Source organism: Tachypleus tridentatus, chromosome 12 (assembly GCF_004210375.1).
Source record: "Tachypleus tridentatus isolate NWPU-2018 chromosome 12, ASM421037v1, whole genome shotgun sequence".
In the NCBI taxonomy this organism is placed as follows: domain Eukaryota; kingdom Metazoa; phylum Arthropoda; class Merostomata; order Xiphosura; family Limulidae; genus Tachypleus; species Tachypleus tridentatus.
In genome coordinates, this window is record NC_134836.1 from 38,389,112 (window position 1) to 38,404,871 (window position 15,760).

Genomic DNA, 15,760 nt, shown 5'->3' on the forward strand with positions numbered 1-15,760 from the left:
TACTCATAAAGCGTTAGAAGAGACATGGATGAGTTCTAATGACATTTCAACATGCCATGATACTGATCTAACAAGTGTATAGCATCACACTGCACCACTTGATCACTGGCGACAATGAAGCACAACCACGTACTGAGCAACTAACTGATGAATCATAGGTGTCAATAGGGCGTGGACTTTAGTTGCCACATTCAACGATTAGAGTTTGATCCTTAGTAAATTACTGTAATCATAGTGAGCTAGGTTGGCAGAGACAGATCACACGACAGATTCTATCACTCAGTTATTGATGTGAATAGATGTTTGTCGAGTGAAAAGTTAATTTCATAATAAAGATGTTGAAATGAAATTTTATGAGAATATACGTGAAATTTTATCAGTATATTGATCCCCAGAATTATATCCTCATTAACTATATATTCACGTGCTTAAAATGCGTTAACTCAAATTAACTGAACGTACTACAGAATGTGCTTTCCAGCATTGCAACTGCATTATAACATTGAAAATATCGTATACCACAATGATTTATTTTCCATAACTAATAGGAATACTATTGTTATGTGTGTTATAATGTAATATTTACAGAAACATATTAGAAAATCTGCATTTATCCAGTTTTGTCCAGTATTTTGCGATACAGTTTTCATTTCCCAAGATAACAAATGGTTTTCTGACAACTATACTTAAAGTAGGAGTAAAATGTAAACTTAGTTGTTACAGAAAATGTATTATATCGTATATTTGGTCTTAATTACTCATCATAAAAAGATTAAATGGTAACTACCCTACCCCTACCCTTAAAATCTGATAATATTTCTGCCAAACAAAACCTTGGTAGTTTGAAGGTTAATATCTCGATTTCACTGTTAAACTCAGTTTGCTACCTAAAGTAGAACAATATTTAGATGTCATTCTATAAACTTAGAATAGATGTTATTTCATACATGTTATAATATAAAAGATACAGTTATTTTTTGAAGTTGACATCCAAAACATCACGGTCCATCTATTGCCTAAAAAAACCCTTCAGTTTGAAAACATCAGTATTGTTTAGTTTAGTATTGGACGACACCCAGCAGTGTTTTTAGATTAGAGTTAAATGAAAACCGATGGTAAAACACACACATAGTTCATGATCTTAACATCAAATGTACATATCTTTAAAAGTTTTTAATTTGAAGCATTCCGGTCGCTTTGATAGTAAGGTGGTAATAACTAAACCCATGAGTTAACAATTACTCGAAATAACTGCTTATTCAAGTGAAATTAACGCGAACTACGAGAAAGCTTTCGAAATATCAAAGGAAAAAAGCATAAATAGGTTACCAATTTTTAGCAAGCTCAACGTTAGAATAGTTATAGATTGTTACACCTTTGAATATATAATACCTCAGACACAACCCCATTGAAACTGTAATTTAACTAACTACGTATTTTAGCCTCACGAACAAAAATATAAATTCTCATTTAATGCTGCTAAATCATAAACCTAGATGAACTGTAATGATTTAACTAACAATATCTTCGACTCTGTTTAAGTCAATTTTAAATGTAATTACTGAGATGGTGTAAATTTGAGATTATAATTAAGTAACTGAAAATATAAAATATCAGAGCACAGCATCCATTTCTCCTAGTTGTCTGAACAATGCTTATGTTTGAAGTACATCTTGCCTCAATAAATAACTTTTTATTGAGTATGCATTGTTTGAAGAGGCAATCGTAAATCTAAGAACGAAAGGAAAGAAAATTATCTGAAAATTATAGCTTCTGTTTCTCGTGAAAGTAAGAATCTGTACCAGGTTACTGCAGTTGCAGAGGACTAGAATGTTAAGGTTGATAATAGATCAGGTTTTGTGACAAATATCTTTAGAAACCTATTTCGCAGTGAAAGAGAATTTAAAGATCTTGTTGTTTGCTATTTATGTTGCCCATATGTTGTAGTGTCCTTTAAATTTATGTTTCTTATCTGTTATGTTGCATGCCGTGTCGCAACAAAGAATTTTTTTCTCTGAGACGAGGGAGCTGGAATCGTTTACAATCAGAGAAAATATATTAGAGCAAGAGAACAAAACTAGCAAAATATTCCCTGAGACTTTGGGCCCGGTATGGCCAGGTGGTTAGGACATTTGACTAGTAATCTACATGACGTCATCATCAAGAAGTACAACACTTAACCACCTTCTCTTACCCAATGCAAAAGTGGTCATACTTATGTAGGTATGGGTTTTAAAGAACCATTCAATTTGAAGATATCTTTAGATAGGTTTGGGCCCGGCATAACCAGGTGGTTAAGGCACTCGTTTCGTAGTCTGAAGGTTGCGGGTTGAAATCCCTGTCACACCAAACATGTTCGCCTTTTCAGCAGTCAATCCCATTATTCGTTGGTAAAAGAATAGCCTATGAGTTGGTGGTGGATAGTGATGACTAACTCCTTTCCCTCTAGTCATACACTGTTAAATTAGGGACGGCTAGCGCAAATAGCCCCTATGTAACTTTGCGCGAAATTCAAAACCAAAAACAAACAAACTGACACTTCGTACGAAAAGGCACTTTTGTACCATAACCCCTTCGCTTCTGGCTACATCTGTATTTTTGTGTATATGTTCTTTTTATACACTAAATACCGCATTACTTACTTCTCTGTGTTTGTTTAAAAACAATAAAAAATAAGTTAAATATCTGACGATTTATGACAGTAGCTGAAAGTCTATACTCATTAGAATATTTTCTGCACATTGACTACTTTTGAGGTTAATAGTGTACCATCTGGTAACACTAGAAGTCGCTGGTTACACATTTGGTTATCGACGAAAACAACATATTATAATATATAAACTCACTGATCATGCGCACTTAATATCACAAAATCACCACTAAAACTTTCGTAATTCAATACATTTAGCTTTTGTATTATGTAAACAGCATTTTATGCGACACATAAGTTAAACGGCCAAATCAGAGGTCCCTGAGTTCTTCTCTAATCTTTCTTAATTTTGAACTACTAATCAGCGAAAAAAACAGCAAATATGCAGCATTTACCACCACAAGGATCCTGTCCGACTTTTAAACGAATAAAGGAACATATTTTACTCTTATGATGCTTTCGGAACTGAAGGAAAAAGGGCGTTTAATGGCATCGTGGCTTGAAACTTGAACCTTCCGATATGCATCCCGAAACGCTTACTGGCCTCACTAATCTGAAACTAATATTGTAAGGCAATGTTATATGTACCTCGACATTTCTACTTTTTTAAACAACAATCGATGTGGCAAATTCAAATACTTACAAAAGCATGGCGAGAAAAAAATATTTCAAAAATATATTTCTGATCTTAAATGAAAATAAATATTATAAAGCAAACGCTTGGGGACGCAAGTGATATATCTCTAGTGACTTATTACATCTTTTTATTTTGAGCTGTGAAAAGTAGTTGCCTTTGTGCAAATTTTATAACTGCCATCTAAATGTTTATCAGGGATTAGCTTATTGTATTTCTCAGACTAGTCCCCGCTGTTACAACGGTAAATCTATGAATTTACAACGCTAAAATAAGGGGTTTAATTCTCCTCGGTGGACTCAGGAGATATCCCGATATAGCTTTGCAATAATAAAACACACACACACACATTTCTCAGACTAAATCTGGCTAAGATATTCCTGTAAAGTTCATCCCAGTCTAGTTTATAAAGGTACACCTTGAAATATATATTGCTGTAGAAATAAACTAGTACTTCTCTGCCTCCATCGAACTTACCTTTTACAATAACCCGTACTTTAACACGGTCGTTTCAAAGTGATTAAAAAATTCGTTGATGTTTCTATATTATTGACATGGCCGTTTCAGAGTGATTAATGTTCTCATTGGTACTTATATATACTTGACAGCTTAACGTGTGCAGATGGTTAGGGCAATGGACTCGCAACCTGCTGATTGTGGATTTGAATCCCCATCCCACCAAACATGATTGCCCTTTCAGCTGTGAAGCCGTTATAATATGACCATCAATCCTACTATTCGTTAATCAAAGAGTAGCCCAAGAGTTGGCGGTGGTTGGTAATTGCCTTTCATCTAGTCTTACAGTGCTAAATTAGGGACGGCTAGCGCAGATACCCCTTGTGTAGCTTTGCACAAACCTCCAAACAAACCAAACCATATTCTTGACATAATAATTTCAAAGTGATTAATATAATAATTGATCCTTATATATTCTTGATGATAGTAGCTCATCGTCCTTACAACGTGTTTGTAAGTTCCGACTCGTCTGTTGTGCACAGTGATGTTTTGGACACGGTATAATAATTCATAATCATAAATCGTTTACTTCATCATCATGCTCGAAGAAGGCCCGGCATGGCCAAGCGTGTTAAGGCGTGCGACTCCTAATCTGAGAATCGCGGGTTCGCATCCCCGTCGGGCCAAACATATTCGCCCTATCAGCCGTGGGGTCGTTATAATATTACGGTCAATCCCATTATTCGTTGGTAAAAGAGTAGCCCAAGAGTTGGCGGTGGGTGGTGGTGACTAGCTGCCTTCCCTCCAGACTTACACTGCTAAATTAGGGACGGCTAGCACAGATAGCCCTCGAGTGGCTTTGTTTGTGCGAAATTCAAAAACAAACAAACAAACAATCATGCCCGAAGATGGCTTCAAGTGTATTACAAAACAACTGATCATAACTTCAACTGGTAGTATCGTGTTTAAGGTTACTTTCTATATTCATATTTGTTTCATTATCAACGTTCTCTGGTTTGAATTTACAGAAAATCATTACACTCGGTCGAATCCCCCACTGGTACAGCAATAAATCTACGGTTTCACAAAGCTAAAATCAGGGTTCGATTCCCCTCGGTGTACTCAGCAGATAACTCAATGTGGCTTTGCTATAAGAAAACACACACACGCTCTGTTGGCTAAGATGGTTAAAAAAAAGTAAGAAACAGCTGTGTCCATTTACTAGTCATAAACACGATATTTAAATTTTTGCCAATACAATTGCATTTTGTGTTTACATTATGCATAATTCATAAGTCAATATATTATAAATTATGTGAACTGCCTTTTATGAAATAATGTAAGAAAACCATTAAATTTCATCTCATCCAGCCGTATTTTTGACAAGTCATTATAAGATTTGTACAGTCAGGTTTAATAAGTAAAGCTATTTATTAGTGTATTAAAGATACCATATAATGGCTTAGTGTGGTTTCTTTGCTCTTTCAACCTGTTCACTTTATGTTTCCATAAGCCCAATACGATATGGGTGATGGATGGCATCGTTATTTCTTGTGTGCTACTTTTGCTTATCTGCACTCCACGTGGTTAACCAAAATTATTCTCGTAACCAAACATCGTATATCTCACAGCATCAACCATTTCTCTTGGCATGAAACAGCTGTTGATCTATTTTACTGATAGTCAATACGTTGCGCATCTACTTTACTGGCTATATCTACATTTAATGCAGATGGAATCAAAACCTTAAGTTCGGAGTGATTTGTTTGTAACGGTAAATATATAAATGAAAGAATAGACAAGCTACAACCGCTTGGATATTAGTTCGTCTCACATTTTAATAAAGTGGTCACAACTGGTATGTCATGAATTCTTCTCACCATGAGATACCGCACAGGTTTTATGCAAAAATATTCCCTGGTTGTTCAGCGGTAAGTTAACGGACGTAAAACGCTAGATTTCAGGGTTCTTTTCCATACTGTGGACAAAGAGCATACAACCAATCACGTATCATTCGTCCACAAGAGGGACAGAAATAATTCTACGGACTTACAATGCTGAAATAATAAATCGATTTTTCTGAAAGTATGAAAACTCTTGATAAATAAATCATAAAATTTTGCCCCAGTGGCTCAGCCGTATGTCTGCAAACTTACAACGCTAAAATCCGGATTTCGATACCCGTGGTGGGCAGAGCACAGATAGCCAATTGTGTAGCTTTGTGCTTAATTCAAAACAACAACATAAAATTTTATTTGAATGCCCCTAATAAAGTTTAGTTTTATATCCTTTATATACACATGTGTATGTATGCGTTCTACTGTCTATTCAAATTGAGTATTTTAAAAAGTTTCTCTGTACATGTTATTTATCGAACATTAAAAATTTGAGCTTTGATTGCCAATTTAATACAATCAATAGAAAAATTTTCATAAATTCTAAAAACCCTAAAGGAGTCGCAAATAATAATAAGTGGCGCAGCAGTATGTCTGCGGACTTACAACACTAGAATCTGGATTTCGACGCCCGTGGTGGAGAGCACGGATAATTTATTGTATAGTTTTGTGTTTCATTTCCAAAACAACAACAATAAGTAATTGCAACTAATTTATCCCTAATGTAATATATTATTACAGAAATTACAAAAAAGAAACCAATGTGTTGTACAATGCAACAATATTTTGTATATATTTTACACAAGAATACTATACATTGTTTTCGTGTTACCACGTAAATTCTTGCAAAATTATTCACCCCTACAAATTGTGTCACATTTCGATGAAATACCAATAATGTGAATAATTTTAATAAACTTATTTTCATGCAAAACTATAATCATCAGACTTAACACAGTCATGCGTGAAGTAGGTTGAACGTCAGCAAAACTTTCAAAGCAAGTTTTTAGATTGGACTTTGCTTATTAACAAATCCATTAAATCAGACTTGACAGTAACACTTTTGGCAGCAACTGCTGCTGTGAATTGTTCTGGATAGTTATCTACTAACTTTCTACAATGGAATGATGTACTTTTTGTCCATTTGTCCTGGTAAAATTGCTTAAATTTTGAAAAGTTCGTTGGAGATCGTTGAAGGACTGCAATTTTCAAGTCTTTCAATAAACTTTCCATTGGATTCAAGTTAAAGCTGTGACTGGGACACTCCAAAACATTCACTTTCTTCTTTAAAACCACTCCAATGTGGCCTTAAACTTGTCTTTTGGGTCATTTTTCTGCCAAAATGTAAATTTTTGACCCAGTTTTAGATTCTTGGCTTACTCAAGCAGCTTTACCTTTAGAATTTGCTTGTACTTTGCACCATCCATCTTCCTCTGAATTTTGACAAGCTTCCAAGTCCCTGCTGATGAGAAGCACCCCAATAAAAGGATGCTGCCACCACTGTACTTGATAGTTGGGATGGTATTAAACGGATTATAGCTGCGTTGGACTTGTACTAGATGTAACGCTTTGAATTTAAACCAAAACATTCGTGAATGTTTTAGGTTTTTGTCTTGTTTGAATACAAAACCTTCTGCCAAATACCTGCAGAATCATTTTCATGCTTTATCGCAAACTTCTTATAAGATTTAAGATAGTTATTTTCCAGTAATGGATTATTTCTTGCCACTCGCTCTTATGGCCAATGTTGTGTAGGAACAGGCGAATTTTTGATATATGAACACTGATTCTCATCTCAGACGTAAAATGTCACAGTGGCATCCCTAACCAGTTTTATACTTGCCCGGCTGATTAATTTGGAAGGACAGTCTGATCTGGGAAGTGAATGGATGGTATGAAACACATTCCACTTTTTTAATAATGGACTGCATTATACTGGAAGGAATAATCATAGACTTGACATTTTTCTTTTAACCTGTTGATCTGTGCTTATCCACCACTTTAACCCTAATTTGTTTGGAAATCATAGTTGGTTTGTAAAATAAATATGTGAGCTTTGCTTGAACCAATACATTTACTTTGAAGTCAAATTAAACCACTTTGATTACACACAGGCAGAAACTGTTACATTAACCTTGTGACTTTTCAGAATAATATTTTAGGGTGATTTTAGCAAAGGAAATTAATACTTATGCAGTTGAGAAAACTTTACTTTTCTTTGAAAATCTAACTCACGTAATTGTGGTGTATATTTACCTTTCTCATTTCGGAATAGATTTTGTGAGATTTTAAGCATTAAATGTCGTTTGAAAGCTTCATGAATACAAGCTCAGACAACAACAAAACGTAGAAATTTTGCAAAATATCTACGTATGACAGTGAAATACTATTCAAAATCCCTATATTAATCCCTACAAGTAGTTTTCTCTAACGTTTCACCTTCTCATTTTCCGTAAAAAAACCGTAAAGTCTTTACAACATTCATAACGGATCTTTGTATAGTCCATATCAGGGTTTTGAGCGTTCCTTAGGCGTGTTTTTTTTTCTTCTAGGTATCATTTCACTACAGTTACTACATGTTCGAAATCACTATCTAATTGAAGGATGAATTCCTACTCAACAAGTCTTGTTCCAGACAAAAAGACATGATGGAGAAAAATCTGCTTATATCTGTCAATGGTTAGGATCCATCAATTTTGTGTAGATCTCCAACGCCATTGGGTAAAATCAGATCACGCTTGCATTGGTCTCCCATTATATTTTAACTAGTGTGTAACTTGACCGTGGTGTCGTGCTCCTTTTAGTCTGCCATTGAGTACACTATCATTGTAATTGTTGTTTTTAAGACTCATAACGTAGATCATTCAATATGTAGTATTATCCACGGTCTAGTCTCTCCGTCAATTTATTTGAGAACCGATAAAAGTGTAAAAGAGGATTACTCCGAGGGCCCGGAGCCGAAAAAACTCGCAAAATTGACTTTTGAAGGTGCATAAAAACTTTGTCATGCAAAAACTCGGAAAGTTACATTTCATAGTCAGGTGATATTATGGAGGTCCGTATGTACATGAGTACCCTGGGACCCAGAATAACTCTAGGCGACCCTGGGTAACAATACCAGTTCGTTTGTTCTACTTTTATTGCTCAATACATTGTTGCTCGGTCGAAAGCTCCTGTAGAGGGTCGAAAGCTTGCAAATAAAAGAATATTTTGACGTGGAGAGTGTTTCATGTATAACTTTACATATCAATTATTATTATTACCAATCTGAATTTTGTTTCATCAACAAAAAGCACTGTCTTCCAATAAACTAATGTCTATTTTAGACTCTTGATTTAATTAGCTCTCCTGAAAGTGATTTCTGAGCAGCTACACATCCATTCAGGCATCTTCATGCTAATGTGTATTTTACTGTTCTTGTGATATCTTTCACACCAGTACTTACAGCTGCGTAACTGGGTCGTGTATAAAATAAAGGCCACATCCTGAATAACTTATCATTATTTCTGAAGAGTTTGGGCTTTCGTACTCGAGTACTTTTATTATCAACAATACCAGCTTTATCTACCCTTTTCAACATTTTATTAAGTTTCTAATAAAACATGAATTTTTGTCTCATTCTGTCACAGTCACCAACCGAACCTGTATTTGTGACAAAGCTGCTAAAGTTATCTACCGTCGTCCCTAATTTTAACTATTTGTCAAAGGAAGGCAGCCACCTTTCAGCAGAACCTCTGCACCCACTAAGGGATTCACTAGGAGTCTTTTAACACGAAAATAGCTTAATTTGTAATATTGCACGGACTCAGCTTGTCAGCTCCAAATCCAGAGCTCTTTTCACAACCAATCACAATGTAAGCTATTAACACTTAATTGTATCCAGGTGCAATTCATTTTCATACAATAGAGGGAAGAAATAATATGTGTATCAGAAGCATCGTACCAGTGAGAATGGAAAGGGGAGGTAAATGAACCCTTTTGGGGCTTCAACTAAAAACATTAATTCAACAAGCTGCTATATCTACTTGCTCGTTAACAGCGAAACCACTACCCTTAGCAAAAATATAACGTACTCAACTGTAAAACTTTCTTAGTACAATGTGAGTTATTAAGTATCATACTGATCTATACAATATTGATCAGGAAAACGCCGTATTGTAAAATTACGTTGTAGCGAGGATAAATTATTCATAATTTTATTTACGCTGAAACAGCTAAATTACTTTAAAAAATCTGTAGCTTTTTATTCACACTGTACATTTTTACCCAGTTTTATACAGCGCTGTAGGTTACTTAAATTGAATAATTCAAATGACTATATGCCAACGTTATAATACCGAACCGTGTAATACCGTGATAAATATTTATTAAAAATAATTTATACATGTGTAATTGTGATGCAAAGATAACATCCAATTTAAGTAACGAACAGCTAGTATCCAGTTTATTTTTTTAATTTGCATAAAGATTTATTCCATGATAATTTTTCCATCGAGTTCTTGTCATTAAAAATTGTGATTTCACATGAGCTCTGTTCACCACAGGGAATCGAGTCTCGAATATTATTTAGCATTGTGAGCCTCAAAGCTTACCCGCTGATCTGTAGGGGGAAGCATTTAGTAGAAATGGGCCTTCCTAAGGGAATATGTGTATGTTCGTGTGTGTAAAACAAATTACATATGATAAATACGTTATAAATATACAGGTCGTATAAAAGTTGTTATACAGCTGGCTTTATACAGCTTGCACAAAAGGAAATAGTAAGGATACAATTGAAATCAAATTTATTGTTCTCTTTCTTCCATAGTTTTAGTTGGAAATTAATCTATATTCTAAATAAAACAGCTGTATTTCCACTTTTACTTTTGTACAGATTACAGCCGTTCTGTTAAACCTGAAATGTGCAAGAGACTGTACATTGCTTTTGTACAGACTAAACTGACTGTACAACCATAAATGTATTTGTATGAAACATTACTAGAGTACTATCACTTCAAACATTATAAATCAGTTCGTATTTATGTACAGGTTTCACTAACTGACTCATACAGGAAAAGCTCAACTGTTAAATAAGCAAACAGGAAGTCTTGTAATTTCTTTGTTGGTTTTGATAACTCCAACGCCAGTGTTACCAGCTGGTTTTTTCTTGTATGATTTATCTGCATCCATTTTTCTCCACAAATGACGAACCGTGAGACATTTCAGAGTATCAAAATTGAGAAAACAGTTATGAGGTGAGTTTGTCAGATTGGAATTAGTTCTCAGAATGAACCGAACAAAACATGAAGCAAGTATTCAGAGATGACTCCCAGAACTACTGTCTTTTACCGGGTGTGCAGTAAAAGGAAATAAACGTTATGAATCATCACAAAATTGTAATATCAGTACGGGTGTGAGTCAGTACGAATATTAGCTCAGTATGAGTCCATGAACTTCATTTTTCTATACGACTTAATCTTTCAAAGTGATGGTTTATTTACTCTCATTCGTCATAAATGAACTTAAATCTAGACCGCTTCTTTTCAGTCTATATATGACTTTCGTTCTGAACGTTCAGAACTTAAGGAACTTTTACAAGAATCCTAACATAAATTAACTAAGGGAAACAAATTGATTTATTGAATTTGCACTAATATAAAAAAAAAAATATCGTAGAAATGCAAACATAATTTAGCTTAGAAAATCGATTTGTTTAATTTACAGTGGAATGAAAAAGATAAACTTTCTACTCAAATACTAGAATGGGCTCAATCAAGTCAATCTCTATAGCAAACATTGGATTTGAACTTCAATATGTCGATGTGTGCATACCCTGCTAGCAAACGATACAAAATCTTGTTAAGAAACACAGCCGTGATATTATTTAAGCTTATAATTTCAACTGATGCCATAAGGGACAGGAAATCGATGACAGAACACAGATTAAGAAAATATTTTCTTTTGTTTCTTGAAAGTAAAGTTAATTTCATTAATAGCATTATTCATAGTATTTAATAAGTGTATGTTTGCTTATAAAGGTTACTTTCCATTGTCAGCTTAATAAATGCATCTAGAGCTAATCTGAATATTTTAAAACTGGCCATATCTGACAAGAATTTGGGGGGGGAGGTTTATGACCAAAAATATCGCCAATAGCAATGATATCAAATTGATATTTTCAACGCACTGTAATCATTACATATTATCTGGCCCGGCATGGCTAGGTGGTTAAGGCACTCGACTCATAATCCGAGGATCTCTGGTTCAAATCCCCGTTGCACCAAACATGCTCGCCCTTTCAACCATAGGGGCGTTATAATGTGACGGTCAATTCCACTCTTCGTTGGTAAAAGAGTAGCCCAATTGTTGGCGGTGAGGGGGTGATGATGACTAGCTGCCTTCCTTCTAGTCTTACACTGCTAAATTAGGGACGGTTAGCGGAGATAGCCCTCAAGTAACTTTGCGCGAAATTCAAAACAAATTATCTGGTGTTTTATAACCGGTGGATGATCGATATATATAATTGCAACATTATTTACTAAATTAGACTTTAGTTCTAACCTATGTAGGCAATTAGCTTCGATCCGAAGTTATTAATAAATATTGTTTGTTTTTAATTTCTCGCAAAGCTACAATAGAGCTATTTGCGCTAGTCGTGCCTAATTTATCAATGTAAGACTAGAAGGAAGACAGCTGGTCATCACTCCCCCACCGCTGCCAACTCTTGGGCTACTATTTTACCAACGAACAGTGGGATTGACCGTCATATGATAACGCTCCCATGGTTGAAAGGGCGAGAATTTTGGGGTGACGGGGATTCGAACCCGCGACTATCAGATTATGAGTCGAGTGCCTTAACCACCTGGCCATGCTGAGCCTAATAAATATTTATTGCACAACCATTTTCTACCTCTTCTCTTAACCACCGATAGGTATACTTTCTGTTCATTCAAAGCCTGAGTTTATCAAATATTCTGAGAACTTAAGTCTACGTAAACATCCATGAATGTTTAGGAAGTTCTGATTACGTATTTAAATGCGCTACTCAGTAATTAACAGAATATCATCAACTTACTTATTTTGATACAAGTCTATTGAGCGTGTAAAATATTTTATACGTATTGTTTCTTACCATTATCTGTCTCATGTGAAAAATACAGAAAAAATTAGTTTCCAACGTTTCCAATTCGACAAGCATGCCGTGTAAACAATAATAACTTCTAAGTCAGTTTTCTCTTTGCACTAAATCAAGGTGTATGATGACTGTGTACTTTGTACCAAATGTTAGAAACTCAGTAAATGCCTCTTGAATTTTAAGTGTGTCTTGTGCTTATAAATTGCTGTTTGCCTACCTATTGTTAAATGTGTCTGTTTTCAATATCTTTGTGAATGTTCAGTATCAAAACTCACTAAACATAGCAGTATCGGATGTCCTATGTTTACTTCTAAGACAGAGTGGATTTGATACAAACATAGATTTTAGTTAAATGTTCCATTATTTATTGTTAGCTATAGACATTTATTCTACTTCACGAACTACACAATATACTACATCGCAGCTTATAATTCAACTTATAATTCTTTATGTTAGACTTTCAGACGATTCACGAAACACACATGTGAGAACAATATCGATCTTCGGAGCGTCTTCTCCGGTTTTCATGTTTGTTTGTTCTGGATCTTACGAACATAACTATGAAACAGATTGTTTATAAAATATATTTAATGCACTTATTTTCAACACTAATGTGTGTTTTTGTTTGTATCATTTCCAGTTTAGTTAAGTTTCTGCCGATTTTACGTCACTTTCGGTGTTTCTGCCCGTTTCATATTTTGACATAAAACCGAAAACATGTATTATGCCTCAATAATTACAGACAAAATGTTTAATACAAACATCCGAAATGAATGAAATTCACATTTAGTTTAGTGGCATTAAATTTCTTCCATTTTGTCTTTGTAAAGACTTGAACTGGAGACAAATAGAATTACTTATTTAGAAATTTTAGATAAAAACACTTATAAGAAAGAGCAAGAAACGGAAACGCCAGAACTTGTATTAAATTAAATCGTAAAGAACTAAGCACACCATCAGTCAAGCTATTTGCTATGCCGGATCATTTTCTAGCGGTTGCAAAAATATCAGTTTGTTGTAGGAAGGTAGGAAATGCCTTTCCTTTAAGTAGCACAGATGTGTAACACACTTTTTTTGCATAGAAATGCCTCATTAGTATAACGTAAATATTTCAAGACTACATCAGCATTCAAACACACGCACGCATATATATTTAATTTCGTTGACGGGCTTTAAAATAATTAGGCGTAACTTTACATTTAATTAGTTCTCGTCTCTTAATTATTTCCTTTCCGAGAGAGTGAGAAAGGATTGTATCAACAAAGTATGAAAACAATAACATCGCTCATCAAACAAATGACAACTCAAACAAATGACAACTCTAATGCATGCTTTATAAAATCGCTAAATAGCCTACTTTGTTAGACAACGAAATCAAATACACTTTCATTAGCTACACGTGTAAGCTGAACTGGCAACAGCTTTAGCTTGAAACATTTCATAATGTTTCTATAGAACAGTAATTCAACGTTTTACTGACGTACTGCTCCGAATACGGAGTATCACTTTAAATTTTTGACCATGAGTTGCTATCAATATACCAAACTTGAAAACGAGAGCGAATGAGGTTGTTATAATTGAAATAAATCTTTCTTAATTATCTCTAGTTACTTGTACTCTCACTGATGCCATAAAATAATGATAATGTTTAGTAACAGTAGGTTTCGATTGTTTTGATAGATGGTATGGACCTGCAACTTGAGAATTCAGGTCTAGGTAATTAATTATCAATAATATCAAATAATTATACGTAATTAGTGATTCTTCTTAACAACATAAAATTATATAACACAAAATAACGTAATTAAAAATAGAAACCATTTTTGTATTTTTCTTGTTTTAGGTTCAAAAGTTTCAAAAGCTATATATATATAAATTAGTTTGTTAACTTTCGCGCGAAGATAGTCAAGATTATTATCACTAGCTATCCCTAATAAGTCTTTAAATGATAAACTAGAAAGAAGGCAGCTAGTTAACATCACCCAGGGCTAATACTTACCCTTCTCTTTACCAAAAATTGTTGGGATTTGATCATAAAATTATAACGCTCTCTTGGGTGAAGGGGACAGAAATTGTTCGATCATAGGATTCAAACCTGCGATTTGCAGATTGTAAGTAGAACGCTTTAACTACCAGGCCATGTGTGTGTGTGTTTGTATGTATGTACAGATTTGTTTTTCGTGTTTCTTGTGCAAATTTTCATGTGTTTTTTTTTTGCTTTGAAGAGCATCTAAAGAAGTGAAGCCGATAATAAATAAAAACGTTTAGACATGTTTTATTATATATATGTGTATGTGTGTTTTAAAGACTTAATATACAATACCACCGCTCATGTATAATTAAAATATAACTACAAATGTTTGAGTACTTGTATTAAAACGATTTTAGAATCTCGCCACGTCAATACAGTCTATTTTGCTACATCTGGTCATATCCTATCTGAAGACTATGCATCTTGACAATATTTCTACAGCACAGTCTCCATTGCAAGAGACTCGGTCGTAAGATTTTCATTTCCAAAACACACCACTTCTCCATGAGTGCTTTTCATAATCCATTTACTGTAAGAGAAAGGCGGTTCCTAGCACCTTTCTCAGCAGTGTGATTACAAAAAGGTTCATAGAACTACCTCTTAAACCTTTTGATGGTAAGTCTTCAAATGTATTAACATAAATACCAATTAAACCTACGGTTGCTTGAGATATGTGATGATTAATGTGGAAATCTGACAGGAAGTCTCCTCATTGGTGAGTCCTCCCTTCGCTGTTCTTATGTCCAAATTAAGTTATTTTTGTATTACATTGCGTACCGTGTTGCCACAAAACTTCAGGATTCTCACCTGTTACAAGGCACCGCACTTTACTTTTCATAGCTATTGAATATCTCTTTCTGGATGATGCTGGTGTCTCGATCGAAGTACATCGTTATGATCTGAATTAATAAATATTTGGTTTTTTAAAGAGTTATTGACTACTCCTTCCCAAAACATTTAATTATTGATGGCACCTACA

At 34.5% G+C, this 15,760-nt stretch overlaps 1 protein-coding gene across 4 annotated transcripts in view; it reads left to right on the forward strand.

Moving 5' to 3' along the window:
- Positions 1 to 15,760, forward strand: part of LOC143233063 (uncharacterized) — a 126,289-nt gene that overhangs the window by 50,573 nt on the left and 59,956 nt on the right. The window contains exon 4 of one of the 4 annotated variants that reach the window (XM_076468943.1): positions 8,188 to 8,850. The exons of the other annotated variants lie outside the window; for them this stretch is intronic. Within the exon in view, the coding sequence (XP_076325058.1) occupies positions 8,188 to 8,243 (56 nt within the window). The 3' untranslated portion in view covers positions 8,244 to 8,850. Of the gene's footprint in view, positions 1 to 8,187; positions 8,851 to 15,760 lie in introns of those variants that run through there. 4 annotated transcript variants of the gene reach the window in all.